The 17,671-nt window shown below is 42.3% G+C and overlaps 2 protein-coding genes across 2 annotated transcripts in view; both read left to right on the top strand.

Moving 5' to 3' along the window:
* The window catches only part of NEK3 (NIMA-related kinase 3), a 37,279-nt gene extending 32,763 nt beyond the window's left edge, over positions 1-4,516 (top strand). Inside the window, exons 12-15 of the mRNA XM_006879607.1 lie at positions 1,232-1,381; positions 1,626-1,760; positions 3,383-3,509; positions 4,432-4,516. Coding sequence (XP_006879669.1) covers positions 1,232-1,381; positions 1,626-1,760; positions 3,383-3,509; positions 4,432-4,516 — 497 coding nt within the window. The remainder of the gene's footprint in view (positions 1-1,231; positions 1,382-1,625; positions 1,761-3,382; positions 3,510-4,431) is intronic.
* A 6,301-nt stretch (positions 4,517-10,817) lies between these two features.
* Positions 10,818-17,671, top strand: part of NEK5 (NIMA-related kinase 5) — a 95,370-nt gene continuing 88,516 nt past the window's right edge. Inside the window, exon 1 of the mRNA XM_006879606.1 lies at positions 10,818-10,934. Coding sequence (XP_006879668.1) covers positions 10,818-10,934 — 117 coding nt within the window. The remainder of the gene's footprint in view (positions 10,935-17,671) is intronic.

Raw genomic sequence — 17,671 nt, 5'->3', positions numbered from 1 at the left:
GCATTTCAAACATACACAATATATAAACCAGGTAATTCATGTTTGTGACATGGCTATGGAAACAGTTGATTTCAGAGTTAGGAAATAATTCATAGGGGCATGGACTGTGGGGAGTTTCACTGGTAACCAAAGGTTGTGCTTCTCTTAGCATTGAAATCCAACTTGGGAGAAAGATGAGCAGTCTCCTCCTGTGTGATTTCCAGCCTTGGAAACGCGCTGGAGGCTCAGCTCTGAGTCAGTTCTGACTTAATGGCCATGAGTTTGAATTTGAGAATTCATACACATTGCGTTTTGTGTTCTTGATTGCAGTCCTCACAACGTCACAGCGGTCTTCCCACTGCCTCTTCATAGTTCCCATTTCCATTTGACCTTCTTGCTTATCTCTCCTACCTTCTGAACTTTATCCCTGGACAGATGCTGCCCTTTTAAATCTCCTTTGATTGATTGTTCAAGGAGTATGTGCCTCTCTGGTGTTACCATTCACCTTATAGGTCTATCATTTGGCTGAAAGGTGAATCCACAGGAGTATGTCCAATTCCAGACTAGAAGAGTCTGTTTAAATTTTTTTAGAAAATATAACTGAAATATGTCCTGATTCCCAATGCTGCAAACCCAGTGTGTGTGATAGCAGCAGGAAAAGACAAAGGAGAATACTGATTTATTTGGAAATGAAACAAGACTACTAAACAACACACAGGTGGAAAATAAGTCAGTGCTCTTGCTAACTTGAAGGCATGCCACATTCTATAATCATTACAGTCCTCAAATATAAGAGAAAAATTTTCCATTAAAGGAACAGTGCTGTGACAGTCACAAAGCTGGAAAAAATAGGAATAGGCTCTGTATCAGATGTGGAGAAATTGGTATTGATTGAGGACCAAAAGGAGCTTGTTCAACATACTTAACGAACACTCAGAACCATACTACAGTGTGGTGTTTACCCAGCATCCAAATCATAAAATGTTCTGTTTCACAGAATATGATGCACAACTGAATATATACAGCCTTTTATGATGCAGTCACTTTAATGATTCATTAAAGTTTTTTGTTCTTTTTTTCTATTTTCTTTGTGCTTCAGATTTAAAAGACTGTTGTTACCAGACTTGAGTTTTAAAGAGTAAGGAAGATGCTTCCTTATTATTATTATTGTATTATATGTGGATATTATATTATGTGTGGATAGAGGAGAGTGAATAAAAAACATGCTTAGCATTACTATTTTGTATTTTAGAATCTGATAATAAATCAGTCCATCTGAGGAAGACCAAGTCACCAAGCCCTCACAGGCGACAGTGGGATAAAAACATTTCCACGACAGCTGTTACTGCTTTGCAAAATGCGTCCATTCTGACCTCCAGTTTAACTGCAGAGGACGATAGAGGTTGGTACTGAGATGGGTTACTGCTGCTTTTACTGTAGAACATTTCCTAATAATTAATATGCTTGGGGTTTTTAATCTTACATTTTTTTCTGAATGTCATTCTGTGAAGGATATTTGGTGTCACACATGAGAGATATTTCAAGAGCAAGTAAAATATAATGAACTGAGTCTGAATTATGACCTAGATGATATACGGTAAAAATGTAATTCTGTTTGGCACTAATTTTTACCTTTTCACTAGTAGGTGGTTCTGTAATAAGGTACAAAGAAAATAACACCCGCAAGCAGTGGCTCAAAGAGACCCCCGAAACGCTGTTGAACATCCTTAAGAATGCTGACCTCAGTATGGCATTTCAAACATACACAATATATAAACCAGGTAATTCATGTTTGTGACATGGCTATGGAAACAGTTGATTTCAGAGTTAGGAAATAATTCATAGCATTGCATTTACAGGTGATCTTGAATGTGTTCTAGTCACTTCTAAAACTACTTAAAATTTCCAAATGTGCTATATTACTTCTTTCTTTGAAAAAAACATTGTCTGGGTTAAAGCAGAACCCTGGGGGGGGGGATATTTTTAACAAGTGAAAAAGATAGTTAATAGTTTTTGAAGGTAAAAGAGCATTTTGGTAGGACTAAGTTTTGATGAGATGTATTGATACAATAACTGGGGCAATTGAGGTAGGTGTGTCGGAGTCAGTGAGACTGGCTCAAAGCAGGAGAGGCTTCAGAGCTGTTGTGCATAAGGTCACTATGAGTTGCAGTGACTCGATGGCACATAATGACAACAACAAGGTGCCCCTAATCCAGGCCATGGTCTTCACAATTAACCTGTTATGCATCAGAGAGCTAGACAGTGAATAAAGCTGACAGAAGAAGAATTGATGCCTTTAAATCATGGTGCTGGAGAAGAGTATTGAACATACTGTGGACCACAAAGAGAACAGGTCTGTCCTAGAGAGGATGAAACCAAGCTGCTCCTTGGAGGCAAGGATTTTGAAGCTCCGTCTCATATTCTTTGAGCATGTGGCCAATCATACCAGTCTTTGGAGATAGACATCATGCTTGGAAGGGTGGAGGGACAGCGCAGGAGAGAAAGACCCCGGATGAGATGGATTGACTCAGTGACTGGGGTAATGAGTATAGGTGTCTTAGAGACAGTGAGATTGGCTCAGGATAGAGCAAGGTTCTGAGCCATTGTGCATAGGATTGCAATGAGTTGTAATTGACTCGATGGCCCATAACAACAACAAATGGATTATTGAATTTGACTAGTTAGTAGATTTCTAGCACATATTGTCAAAGGGGAAAGAGTAAGAAAAGGCAGGGCCCCCCTTAGGCCAAGACGTCTCAGTACCTGCTGGCTGGGGCCAAGGGTGCAAAAGGGGCCTACTGCTTCTGGGTTCGCCTTCTTTATAACGTCTTCTCCTCCTGAGTCTGGTCACTGCTTTTTCCCAGCCGGAGTCTTACAGGATTGGTTGTTATCAGGACCTGCCTGGATTCTCACGGAAACATGTCATCAGAAAATACATCTTTTAATTTTTTACATTTATTTGTTTTAGAGCTACCTTTGTTTCACTCATTTGCTTGCTTGTTTTAGTAATTATGCAGCTCCTTTAATCCACTACTTCTATTTCTCTCCTTTGTGGAAACCTAGTGAAGATGGGAAAATAGAAAATTATACAATGGTAACTTTTAGTGCTTTATAGCTTCAAATATAGTTTCTATATTTGAGTACTTTTATTATAATTTAGGAGGTTTCCCCCACCCTATAGAAGAAAATACTTAAGATTTGATATACCTACTGGTTTGGCTTGGCATGTCGTATGCCAAAAATTATGCTGAGTGGTGTAAGGAAGCACTTCCAAAGCATGGAAATTATCTTTATTTACTTTATCTTTATTTACTCAGCAATCTTTTCGAAGTTTAGTCCACCTTGAATGAAGTAAGTAAATTCTATTTCAGTTGGCATTATTTCTGTTCATATTCCTCCAAAGGTTCAGGAGGATTCTTGAAAGGCCCACTGTCTGAAGAAACTGACACTTCAGATGATGTTGATGGAGTTTATGATTCTGTCGTTTTGGATCCTGAGAGACTTGAACCTGGAATGGACGAGGAAGACACGTATGTGATGATAAACCTAGAAAACTGTGGTTGGTGTATGTGTGAGTGTATAATATCATGTTAATATTGGGCTCAGTAAGATCTTATGTTAGTTTTCATCATAAGTGAATATTTCTTGTTCTTTTGCCTAGGGTAACTAATGCATTACAGTGTTATAATGATCTCAAACGGAGCCTTATGCATATAATCATTCAGCTTAGATTTTACTTTTTGTTATCGACTCAATTTTACATTGGAAAATTCTAGGAAGAGCTAGAAAACGTATTTTTTTAAATTTCCTAACAAAATCTGCTCAGTTGCCTTACGGAGCTTGCGTAGAGAAACAAAGGCGTGAGAGCGAGTGAGACTGATTTTGAGGAATTTGGTCACAAAGTTGTGAGGCGCTGGCAGATCCGGAATCTGAAAGCCAGGCGGCGGACTGTAGGTTTCTACAGGCTGCTTCCAGGATCTGCAGGGCAGGGGACAGAAAACGTGAAGAGGGGAGTAAGGGCTCTGGCAGCATATCTACTTATCTGGGAGCAGCCTAAGGAGATTCGTATTTCACCTCATTGATTACATTTGACATCAGATCACATTCTGGAAGTTGATTGCACCATTTCACCTGATTGATGATATTGACATCAGATCACTGTAGGGAACTTAATTGCATTACCTTACCTTGCTAAAGTAATGTAATTAAATCTACCCAGTGCCATCTGACTTAATCATATGTAGTTACTTTATCCATAACAACGTACTTCCATAGCATCCATAACTAGCATTTGACCAAACAACTGGGAAGGTGACACACAAAATTAACCATCATAGAGATCATTTAAGAGAAATGTAAATGCTACTCTGTTGGTGTTCTGCTTTGAATCATTAGCACATAATTAATGTGTTTCTAATAGCAAGGTTTAATATCCCTATTCTTTGTTCACAGGGACTTTGAAGATGATGATGACAGTCTTGACTGGGTGTCCGAACTGAAGAAGCGAGCTGGATTACAAGAAGCAGCTGATGGATAATGCGCATGGAAATGTTCGTTAATCAGCGGAGATTGTTTTTAAATGAGGAACTAATACTTGAATAATAATGAGTTCACAAGATGTGTATTTTCTTTTGGAAACAGAATGAGAAGGAGAAAATATGAAGATTTAGAATTGATCCTGACTGGTATCATGAAGTGTAAAATCTCCTGGTGTCTGACCTTTTCTAACTTCACAAAGAAGAGAGAAAATCATTATTTCCATCAGCAGCCCAAAGCTAATTCCTGTGAGGCATAGGGCTGACACAAACTATCCCTCCCACTACACTTTTGACTCTGTTGGGTTTGATAATTCATTGTGATTGTAGAATTTACAGACTATACCAAGAGTTATAGTAATTTGCTGAGAGTTACAAAGATTATGACCAAAAGGGCTGTATTAAGGAATTCACTCCACTGAAATTTATAAAAACTCTAGAATGTATTCATGTGTTTCAGAACTCAAGGAAGAGGTATTGAATAATGAGTATGATCTTTGGACTTTGGTGAAAGGTAGTCTAGAAATTAGTTTCTATCTTGACTGCCTACTAGTTGTATAACTGGGAAATGAACCACTTTGAGCTTTAACTCCTTTAACCAGATGAGGATAATTATGCCTGCCTCATTGCCATGCTGGCCATAGACTATAGCGTCCCGTAAATATGTAGTTAGAATTTGGGCTTCTAACTGGGTTAACTAATTTTACAGTTTCTGGAAATTAAAGGATCCAAATATATTTCATAATAATACAGTGATTTACAATTTTTAAACAAGATCTATTTCTGGATAGTGTATGTGGGCTGTATCCAATCAGAAACCTTTAAAAGCTGTCCTTAAATATTATTATGTATTGAATTGTATCTCTCCAAAACGTGTTGAAATCCTGTACCTTTGAATATGATCTTGTTTGGAAATCAAGTTCTTTGTTTTATTAATGAGGTCAAAGCACAATAGGATGGGTGCTAAACCTAATTATTTCTAAGTTTTAAAAGGACAGAAAGGCTCAGACATCGGAAAGAGGAAGACAGACAACAGATACCTCTGTAATCCCAGGAATCTTAAGAATTGCTGGCAGCTACTAGAGCCTAAAAAAGGTAAATCCCTCTTCCTAGAGCCACACCGGAAAACTGTGAGAAAATAAATTCCTGTTCCTTTAAAACACTCACCTGTGGTACTTTTGTTGTTAACAGCAGTGCTAGATCAGAGACAGATGCAAACCGTTACAGAGAACCCAGATCAGAGGCTCGGCAGGATGGAGCGGTCCGCAGATGATGGCAGAGAAGATGGCAGTTTTGTAGATGAGAGAGGAATAAGACCCCAGTTGAGAAGAGAAGTAGCTCGGGAGAGTTGCGGAACAGGTGGGGGAGTTCCAGGGTATATGGGGTGCCTTGCCAGGTGCTCTGTAAGATTAGGGACGGTGTGATTATGTCTCACATACTTTGGGCCTGCAGGAGAGGCCGTCCTTGGAAAGGGACAGCATGCTTAGAGAATTAGAGCGTCAGAGGAGAGGAGAATACTGTGTGAGGTGGATTGACACTGTTGGCAACACTGGACTTAAGCCGAGTGTGTGAGGATGGCACAGGATTGACTCAGTGGCCTTGACGGCACATAACACCAGCAACACCAAGTAATACTTTCTAGAAAACTGCAGTTTAAAATTTTAGCCTTAAAGTCTTTTCTGTGATTTTATTTAACAGGATATATCCTTTTAAAAAATATTTTTAGAAAAGGAGTTTTTCTTTTAAGTATTCTAGATTTTTTTAAAAAAAAATTATCTTTAAAATTTATTTCTGCAGTTGCAGATATAGTTTAATAATTGTTTAATGTGTGTCATTCTTTGTAAGAGGAGTCAGTGTTGTCATGCCTTGTTTCCACTAGCATCTTTAAAACGCTGCAGGTTCAGAAAACTCGGGCCTCACCACTGACAAGAAGGAGGGGCCGGACCTGAACCCAGGACCTCTGACACCAAATCCTGTGCATCGCAGGTGCCTGTGGCTTAGCTGTTTTATTTCTATGAAAAAGATTTTGTCAATTATTTCAGTAACTGTTGACGTGATGCACGGTTTTGATATCTATTATGGAGCAAACTACATCCCACTCTTCAAAAATATCAAAGTCCTATCGCCTCTCATTCCGCGCTGGCATATTTGCAGCTGTCATGAGTTGGAACCAATTCAGTGGCAACTCGTTTGTTTTTAAAATCATCTACAAGCATGTAAGTGTGTTTGGGCAAAAAAAGATGCACAGTCAAGAATGCAGGCCAGTGGGTGCTTCTGGAGGGAAGGGGCAGCAAACCGGAGCTGGGGTGGGGAGGGTCATCAGGGGTGTTTTACTTGACAAAAACACTGACAGCAAATGTTACAAAATATGAGTTATTCTCAGGCCTGAGTGGTAGTTGAATGTGGCTGGCTACACTTTTGCATTTAAAACTTTTCGCTTTTTAATAAAAAAATCGAAAAAGAACAAAAAACCCCCCACCTTTTCGCTTTTAAAAAAATGTCACCTCTCTCACTCCTTTCACTTCACGCTTTCCTCTCTTATCAAACAGGGCTAGCAGTAAACTGGAAGTGTCCTTGGAGTCTTACTGACTGGCAAAGGGCTAACCAGTGACAAAGCTGATTTTACGAGGGTCACCTGGCCCTCATGCAGTCTTAGTGTGATCTTACTTGGAAATAAGGGTCTTTGAAGATATTAGGTCAACAAGAGGTCACAGCAAAATGTTATGGGTCTAAATCCAGGATAATTGGTGTTCTTACATGGACACATATGGACAGAGGAAGGATGCAGTGATGCAAAAGCAAACCAAGGAATGGTTTGAGGGACCAGAAGCTGGGAGAGGGGCACGGAGTGTTTCTTTCTCAAAGCCACAGGAAGAATCAAATAGCTTATACGCTTCCAGGACTCCAAGAGAATGAAACTTTGTTCTTATAAGCTGTTCAGTTTATGGTATTTTGTTTTGAAGATGTTTATTTAGCACTGTGATCAGTATTCAAGTTGCATAAAAGTCCTAAATAAGCCTGAAAGCATTTGTAGAAAGTACCTTTAAAATGTCATATGGGAGGGAACAAGAGGACATCCTGGTGATACACACAGTGGCATCTAATGATAACAAAAAGAAAAAGAAGCTACTTTGGAGTAGCCTGCCCAGAGAGACAGAAGGCTTATACAAAGAAAACAAAATCCTTGTGGGCATCAAAAAACTTCTCCAGAAGGATAAAAAGAGAGCCTACAGACTGAAAAAAATATTTGGCCCATACACAAAGAGGATGTTTTAATACCACTATTATTCTAATATATGCACCAACATCTAAAACCAAAGAGGAGGAAATTGAGGATATTTATCAAATTTTGCACTGTGAAATTGACCAAAGGGGCCATCAAGATACCTTAATGGTAATTAAGGAATGCTGAACTTTGGAACAATGAAGAAGGAATGGTAGTTGGAATTACAGACTTGGTGACAGAAATGAGGCTGGAAAGCAAATGATGGAATTTTGTGATTAGTATTTTGACCATAGACTTTTCCAATGTTAAAATTCAAAGTTGATCTCTTCAACCTCCCCTACCCACCTCCCCATCCCACTCCGGGTTCTTTCAGCTTGAGAAATGCTGAGTGTGTTTGCCTCCAATCCAGATGTCATGCTTGCTTTGACTTCCCCAGCTACTCTTTGGAACAATCTCTTTTACTTCATAATTTCTTCTGTTTGCATTAGCTGTTCTGTGTTCAGGTGCAAGGTTTGTGCCTTTTTTCTGATGTCCATTCTGATCTTTGTGATCATTTTGACGAATGGCCTTGATAACGCCATCTACAGCCATCAAGTTGATTCTGACTCTTAGTGATCCCACAGGACAAAGCTGGACTTCGCATAGGGATTGTAAGACTGCATGTCTTTGTGGAAGACAGCCTTTTCCTTCTCCCAAACAGCAGGGGTGGGTTCGAATTGCCAACGTTTCAGTTAAAAGCCCAATATTTAACTTATAGCATTACTGGGGACATCATTTCACAATTAATCTAGTATTCAGTTATTAGTATTCAGTGTGTCAGGTCTATTTGGGGGAATGCTCTCTAAATTCTGGAGGGATGGGATACCTTGCTGGACAGTTGTATAGAGACAACGGTTGCCAAGCATCTGGTGTGCCACAAATAGGAACGGGCAGCTGTAAATGCTATGCGAAGGGATCTGGGTTTAAGGAGGTGCCTTGCCCCGTCTCCAAGCCTCCGAGGTGGGGCAGTGCTGGTCCCCAGGCTGGACTGCACGGTGACCGCCAGCAGTTCGCGGGCTCTGCCCGGACGCTCAAGAGGCGCTGCCGCTTTGGGATCGGATCGCTGGGGGACACTCCTCTCTCCCTCCGAGCCCCTCTAGCGGGTAGGTGTGGGTGCTAACGCGGAGTTGTCGGGGCGGAGACACTGGGAAAGGGACAGTGCCGGCTACGAGGCCGGGGCTGCAGAGCTGCAGTGTGGCGCCTGGGACGCGTCGGTCTCCATGGCAACGCACAACATGCCGACCTCTTGGCTGGAGGCGCTTCTCCCCCGCCCCCCACCCACCCTGGGCCACCGATTGCATCTCCCACTGGCCAGTAGTCTCCAGAGGTGTCCCCTTGTAGAAAGATTTTCCGAAAATCTGGCGCTTCCACACCCGGATTTTGCAGGGTCTGAGCTCAAAACTGCCTCAGGGGTGTGCAGCTCCTTCGGGTGCAATCATCCCCCTGCCTTCCCACCCTGACATGAGATGGCTGCAAAATGCATGGTGCCCTAACTAGGTTTTGTTGTTGATTGCTTTGAGTTGAGCACGACTCATGGCGACTCTATGAACAAAAGGCCTGAAGCCCCTGTACAACTTGACATTTATTAAAGTTCATAGAATTTCCGGAGACATGTTGTTTAGGAAGTGGGTGCCACTCCTGCTTCCAACTAGTATAAAAGAGAAAAAAGAGGGTAATTTATAAATTAAGTACTTCCTAAGAAGCAGCGGGGTGCGCTGTAACCAAGGAGCCCTGGGAACGGCCTGGTCCGTGAGGGGCAGGATTTTCCAAAAAGGCACCAAATCTCAGGAAAGGTCGCAAGTGCAGCCAAGACCTGATTTCTACGTTCATTGCATTTTTAGAAAATTAAGTGTTAATTAAAGCCATTCAAAACGGATTTCGTATTTCCATGGAAAATGTTTGTGTTTAGCCACAAATAATAAAAAAATAACTTTTCAACACACATAAATGAAACATGAACGATCACTCTTAATGATTGCACTTAAATGGAACTCGTCCTGTTTGTTGAGCAGGAGAATCTTATGCACACTGCCCTTGACCCTCGAGAATTTAGCATCTATTACTAAGCTAGTTCCCTTCTCCGCCAGCTGCGTTGTTGTTGTTGAGTACCGTTGAGTCGAAACCAACTCTTAGCTGACTCTGCAGCATGAGTTCAGAGGCAGTTAATCACACGGAAGGAAGTTGCTGAGCCTTCTCCGGAGTTGCAGCTGGTGGAATTGGACCAGGTGCCTTCGGGATTGCAGCACAGCTTCTTACCACTAGGCCTCCAGAGCTGCTTTCCAGCAGTAGTGCCTATTAAAATCAGCTTCCTCGATTAAAATCAGCTGTGTCTGACATGGCCATGACAATGTCCAGCGTGTCCAGGTAGAGCAGTGCTTCACAGGGTTGTCAATGGCTGGTTTTTCAGAAGTAAAACGCCAGGGCTTTCTTCTAAGTCATCACTGGGTGAAATTGAACCTCCAACTATTTGACTATCAGCCAATCTATTTATCAGCATTACTATTTACCAACTGACACACTACTCTCTTCATCTCTGCGATAAAACTAAGCCCCTACAAATTTCAATAATGCCGACTAGGGGCCAGTAACACCACAGGCATTCAGAAGGAATGACGTGGCAAAAGAATCAATCCTCAAGTGATTAATAAGGATCACTGTTGAACTATATAGAGTTGTCAAGAGTGGAATATCTACCTTTCATTGTCAAAGCAACCTTATAAAGCAGGTATTGTTATTTTAGAAATGAAGAAACTACAGTTGTGGTAATTAAGCTACTTGCCTGAGATCTCAGTATTTTGTCACAGCTGAGTTTACTAAAGCTGAGCTACCACTCAAGTCGGACCTCACAAGCCACCCAGAAACCAGTCTCGTTTTGATTTTGTGTCTCCCTTCATTCTTCACTGGCAGTGTCCGAAGAAGAGTCTTAGGAGAGTGAGTTCTTTTAGATTTTAGTCATCAGTTTTCCTTGCTGCTCTTGATGAAAAGTACGGATAACATTTCATTCCTCTAATTCCAGGAACCTCTTTGTATCGGGCACTATGGAGAAATATGAAGTGATTAAAGCAATTGGGGAAGGTGCCTTTGGGAGAGCATACTTGGCTAAAGGAAAATCAGATAGCAAGTACTGTGTTATAAAGGAGATCAATTTCACAAAGGTAAAGTTAAATCCAGATTACAGTTAATTTTTTGTAATTGCTATTATGAGTTGTATATCTGAAAACACTGAAATGGCAAAAACTTGTGAGTTCTATTTATAACAATGATGAGGAGGTCAGAGTAGCTACGACACTGTTTATATAAAAGCAAAAATCTCATGAGATTTGATTGTTTGGTTTGGAGGTATAGAGTCATGGTTTCATGGGACATCCCAATTAATTGGCCTCCTGATGTGTTCAGTGCTTCTGTTCTGTCCCTGGTTTGTTGCCTGGGCTCTTAAAAACTTGCAAATGGCCATGCAAGGCACAACTGTTTATCTTGTTGTCCCAGAACAGCAGAGGGGTGGAAAACTGAGGAACAGGAAGAGGATATCAAATGTGTGGCTAATTGCCTCCAAACAACTGTCTCCTTTGCTGTGAAGCCAGAGGAATTGCACGGTGCGCAGCTACTATTACTGAACAGATCAAATTGACAACAGCAGCTCGAAAAATCACGCGGGAGCTTCAAAGGTCAATACATTGAGATTAAGTAGAGAAGGAGGATGAGAATCCTTGCACAACTTGAAGAGTATCATCAATGCCACCGAATTATACACATGGACAGAGTCGGACTGGTGTATGCGTTGCTACATATATTCTAAAAACAACAACTAGATTATTGAAAGTTAGGGGAGAAATCCTGTTAATCTTCAGTGCAGCTTTTCATTTAACTTTTTTCATCTAGCTTTTAACCCAGTATGAAAAGAAGATTCAGTTGTTTTGGTTTTTTTTTAAATAATTTTAATGAACATTTACAGAGAATTTGGATTTCCATTCATTCATTGCTGTACTTCTCTACCCGCCCCAGCCCTCTTCCCCTGCCCCCAGTTCGCCCCTCTCTTTCAAAAGCAAAAGAAAGACTCCCACCCTGGTACACAATCCCCCCGCACCCCTCCCACCACCCCAAGTACACTCCACTATGCAACCTTAATTGTGGACTCTTGTGATAACAGACTCAGTTTTATAATTATGTATTCTAATTTGAATGCATGGATCATAACAAACTGTGGCTGACTCTGAGAAGAATGGGAATCGCAGAACACTTGATCGTGCTAATGCGAAACCTATACTTGGACCAAGAGGCAGTCGTCAGAACAGAGCAGGGCAACACTGCATGGTTCAAAATTGGGAAGGGTGTATGCCAGGGATGTGTCCTGTCTCCAATACCTTTTCAACCTGTATGCAGAGCAGATTATCCGAGAGGCTGGGCTCTATGAGGAGAAGCGTGGCGTTAGGATTGGTGGACGATCCATCAGCAATCTGCGTTATGCAGATGACACAACCCTGCTCGCTGAAACTGAGGAGGACCTCATGCACTTGCTGCAGAGGGTCAAGGACTGCAGCCTTCAATACGGACTGCGGCTCAATGTCAAGAAGACAAAAATTCTCACCACTGGACCAATCGGTAGCATCAGGATGGATGGTGAAGAGATTGAGATTGTTCACAGCTTTAGTTTGCTCGGCTCCACGGTCAACACTCTTGGCACCAGTAGCCAGGAAATAAAAAAACGTATTGCGATGGGAAAGTCTGCGGTTAGGGACCTCTCTAAAGTACTCAAGAGCAACGGTGTCTTTCTGGAGACTAAGGTGCGCCTGATACAGGCCATGGTTTTTGCAATCACTTGTTATGCATCAGAGAGTTGCACAATGACTAGGGAGTATAGAAGGAGAATTGACGCCTTTGAGCTGTGGTGCTGGAGAAGAATATTGAATGTACCATGGACTGTCAAGAAAACAAACAGATTCATCCTAGAGAGGGTTAAACCAGGCTGCTCCTCGGAGGCAAGGATTCTGGGGCTTCGTCTGACATACTTTGGACATGTTGTAAGGAGAGACAGGTCTTTAGAGAGGGACATCATGCTGGGCAGAGTGGAGGGACAGCGCAGGAGGGGAAGACCCTCTATGAGGTGGATTGATTCAGTGACTGGGGTAATCAGGATGGGTGTGTCAGAGGCAATGAGATTGGCACAGGACAGAGCAGGGTTTAGGGCTGTTGTACATAGGGTCGCTATGAGTCGCAAACGACTCGACGGCACATAACAACAACTCTCAGTTGACTCTTGTTCCCTCTTACCTTCTTATTTCCACTGTTCAAAGAACAACTAAAAGTCTTTTTTGAAGGTTGAGGAATCGCACCACCCCTGGCTCCCATCACTGACTGGCATGCTGACTTTTACTCTGTGGTGCCCTGGGTGCCCATTCTTTCCTCTGGCTGGGTCTCCGTGTCCAGGTCATCTCACAAAGGACCTTTCCCCAGTCATCCTCGCTAAAGTAGCCCCCACCCCTCAATCACCTCATAGCCTGCTACCTACTGATTTTCTTACTAAGTACTTACTGTTGTTGTTGTTGTTGATTGCCGTCGAGTCGTACACGACTCATAACGACCCTATGAACAAAAGACCTGGGACCTTTCTATGATGATTGTCTCTCCAAGTTCATAATTTTCCAGAGGCATATGGTTTAGGAAATGGATGCCACTCCTGCTTCCAAATTTGTCTTAAACTGGGAGCTCCACCACACACTGTCTACCATGGGCAGCCATTATGGCATTTGAGACTCCAATGGCACAAAGTTCAGCATCACAGTCAAACAAGGATTACCTCAGCAAACCCAGATTACCTCTTGCTGGAGCCAATGAGAGCCTGCGGTGTGGGCCTGGGGTCTTTTAAAACTCATGTGGCTTTGGAAGGCTTCTCTGTGTTGTTTGGGGGTCGGCTCTGGTTTGTTTGGCCAGAAGCCTCTTGTTGGAGCCAATGAGAGCCTGCGGTGTGGGCCTAGGGTCTTTTAAAACTAGTACTTAATTATAATCTGAAATTATTTGGCTCTTTTGTTTTTTTATCTACCACCCACAATATTCAGAAGCGTGCCTGGCATGTAAATTTGCTGTTATTTGCCATCAGTTGGCTCATAGCAACCTTCTTGAATGAAGAACAGCTGCCCCATAGAGTTTTCTTTACTAGTAAGGAGCTGTGCTGCCAACCCAGAGGTATGAGGTTCAGATCCACCCAGTTGTTCCATAGGAGAAACATGGACAATCTCCTCTTGTGCAACTTGTTGTTATGTGCCATCAAGTCCTTTATGACTTGTAGCAATCCTCTATACAAAAGCTCTGAACTCTGCTCTATCTTGAGCCAATTTCATTGTCTCTGACACACCTACCCCTATGACCCCAGTTACTGAGTCAATCCATCTCATCCAGGTCTTCCTCCTTTTCACTGTCCTCTCCACCTTTTCAGGTGTGATGTCTCTCTCAAAGGACTAGTCCTTCCTGGCAACATGCCTAAAGTTTATCAGATGGGCCTTCAAAAGCCTTGCCTCCAAGTAGCAGCTTGGTTTCACCCTCTCTAGGAGAGATCTGTTTGTTTTCTTGGCAGTCCATGTTCAATGTTCTTCTCCAGCACCCCGACACAAAGACATTGATTCTTAGTCCATCATCTGTAATCATTCTCCAGCTTTCTGATGCAGAGCAAGATATTGCAAAGACCATGACTTGGATCAGGCGTACCTTAGTTTCTACATTGACGGGGTTGCTCCTCAGTTCTTTGGAGAAGTCCCTGACAGCAGATTTTCCCAAAGCAATTCATTTTTTTATTGCCTGGCAGCTAGTACCAAGAGTGTGGATTGTGGAACCAAGCAAGCTGAAGCTGTTAACAATCTCAATCTCTTCTTTGTCTATCATGGTGCTGCTAACTGGCCCAGTGGTGAACATCTTTGTTTTGTTGATGTTGAGCTTCACTCCATATTGAAAGCTGCAGTCCTAGACTTTCAGCAGCAAATACCTCATGTCTTCCTCAGTTTCAGCAAGCAAGGTTGTGCCATTTTTACATAATGCAAGTTGTTGATGAGTGAGTCTTCCTCCAATCCTGATGCCACATTCCTCCTCACACAGCCCAGCCTCCTGGATGATCTGTTCCATGTATAGATTGAAAAGGTATGGAGATAGGATGCATCCCTGATGCATTCCTTTCTCATTTTGAACCCTGCAGTGTTTTCCTGCTCTGCTCTGACGACTGCCTCCTCTGAAAACCTGCTAGAGGGTCAGCTATTGGTTGGCTCTGGCTCAATGGTACTTAATAACAACGACAGTCTTTATGGGAACAGATTGCTATGCACATAAAAGGTACTTAAATTTTTTATTAAAATAATTAATAGAGAAAATGGATGCATTATTCTTAGCCTGCATTTAATTATTATGAAGAATGATTGTTGTTAAGAGCTGTCAAGTCGTAGACAACTCATAGCGACCCTATGAATGAAAGACCTGAACATTGTATAACTTTCATTGTTTCTCCAAGTTCATAGAGTTTCCTGAGGCAAGCTATTTTAGAAGTGGGTGCCACTCCTGCTTCCAAGCTTGTTTTCACTGGGGAGCTCCACCAAACACTGTCCATCATGGGTAACCATTGCATTTAACACATCAGTGTCACAGTGTTCAGCATCACAGCAACCACAAGTTACCTCTGTACAGCAAATGGACAGACCAGTGCTATGCCGCTTAGAAGAATGTTTGACCAAAAACCATTAAAACCAGGCCTGAGGGCTGCATATTAAAATCACTCACCTTTGGCGTGGTAGCCTCACTTTCTGTCCGCTAGGCCAACAGATCTCTCTTTATGTTGTTGTTGTTAAATGCCATCGAGTAGCAGACAACTCATAGCAACCTTATGAACGAAAGACCTGAACACTTGTATAACTTTCATCATTTCTCCAAGTTCATAGAGTTTCCAGAGGCAAGCAGTTTTGGAAGTGGATGCCACTCCTGCTTCCAAGCTTGTTTTAATCAGGGAGCTCTAACACACATTTAAATTGAAAACAGTACTTTTCCCCCCTAAATTCATCTTTGTTAATGTTTGTTTTATGTCATTTTCTCAACTGATATGCTAGTTTCAAAATACATTAAACTACTAGAAGTTTAATGGCCTTTCTTTGTATGCTGGAATAAGCCCTAGTGGCAAAGGGGCTAATGTGCTCACCTGACAACCAAAAGATTGACTGTTCAAACTCACCAGTCTCTCCATGGAAAAAAGAAATGACAAATCTGCTTCCGTAACAACTTCTCACCTTGGCAGCTCTGTGTACCAGTTCTACCCTGCCCTAGGATGTCTAGGAGTTGGAATAAACTCTTCTCCGTGGGTAGGTACTGTGCTAGAATTCATTTTTTAAGTTAAGTATCTTATAGGTTACCTCTCAGAAGATTTATAAATGACAGTGCAGAAAATATTCTTCACAAAGTGTGTGCCAAATGAACTCTTAAAACTGGTGCATTAAAGTTCATGTGTAGATTATTGGCTTCTAGAAAAGTGTCACGTTTTCTGGCATTGTTATTGTTGTGTACCGCTGAGTTGGAACTGACTCATGGCCAACCCTCCAGTGGGTTTTTAGAGGCAGCTAAATCGTATGGAAGGAGATTGCCTAGCCTTCTCCTGTGGAGCAGCTGGTAGATTTGAACAGCATGCCTTTGGGATTGTAGTACAGTTTATTGTCACTAGGCCACCAGTGCTCCCTACGTTTTCTAATAGACCTGCCTTTTTATGAAAGAGCCCTGGTGGCATAAGAGTTAAGCACTAGGATCTCAACCCAAAGGGTGGCACCAGCTCATTCACAACCCGTTGCTCCATGGAAGGATAAGGCGGTCGGCTCCTTCAGGATTTACAACCGTTGAAACCCCATGGGATAGTTCTACACTGTCTTATGAGGCTGCTACAAGTTGGAATTGACTCCACGGCAGTGGGGTGGGTCCCTTTATATCAATCTATGCTGCTTATCACTAATGTCCTTTGAGTGAGCACTGGAACTCCCTGTAGACCAGAGCTCCCACTACACTAAGAGGACCTTAGTTATAAGCTGTCTGTTTCCATGACAATGTATAACTCTGTGAAGTTAAAAAGATACTCGCTGAGCACCCGAAACCCAAGGATAATGCACTCTTCAGAGGGTGGGCTGCTCCAAATGTATCAATGGCATGTGCTGGGCAAGGGTGCCCATTGAGAGGCAAAGCTCCGGTCAGAGGTGGTGCCCTCGCTAATCCAAATGCTGACTGCAGGCCAGGCATGACCCAGCCCTACAGCTCCTGGAGTCTCTGGATGTAGAGTTATGCTCGTGCTCCTGGCCCAGATCGAAGATGGAGAGGGCCTGACTTCAGGTGGGGCTAGGATGTACCTGGGTGAGGGATGAGAGGAACACCAGTGGTTACCTGATGAAGAGCGAGGATGGGGGACTTCCCCTGCTGTCCAGGAAGGCACAGGGGGACATGGGGAGAGATTGCACCTTTCCTGTTGTCAGCTAGTCCCTGGTGTGGATTCTGCTCTGTAGTTCCAAATTCCTACATCAAGTAGAGAGGTGTGCAAAATGGCCATACTGCACTGTTTTGGGGGTTTTTGTGTGGTCTTTTTAATATAATGTTTTTAAATTTTAATTTTGATTTTAACAAAACTTTACAGAAGAGTTAGATTTTTTCATTCATTCATTCTTGCACATCATACAACCTCTCCCTTTCCCCTACCCCCGTTAAGAAAAAATATTCAGGGGAGCTCTGGTGGCCTAGTGGCAAAAAGCTGCACTGCAATCCCAGAGGTGCACGGTTCAAATCCACCAGATGCTCTGCTGAGGAAGGAGGGACAATCTCCTCCTGTACCAGTCAGATCTGATTTGACGGTACTCACACACACACAAATAATAAAATAAAATAAAAAAAATTT

The sequence above is a fragment of the Elephantulus edwardii genome, unplaced genomic scaffold (assembly GCF_000299155.1).
Source record: "Elephantulus edwardii isolate Elephantulus edwardi_28Jun2011 unplaced genomic scaffold, EleEdw1.0 scaffold00004, whole genome shotgun sequence".
Classification (NCBI taxonomy): domain Eukaryota; kingdom Metazoa; phylum Chordata; class Mammalia; order Macroscelidea; family Macroscelididae; genus Elephantulus; species Elephantulus edwardii.
Note: the sequence above shows the minus strand (reverse complement) of the source record. Positions and strands in the feature narration are given on the sequence as shown.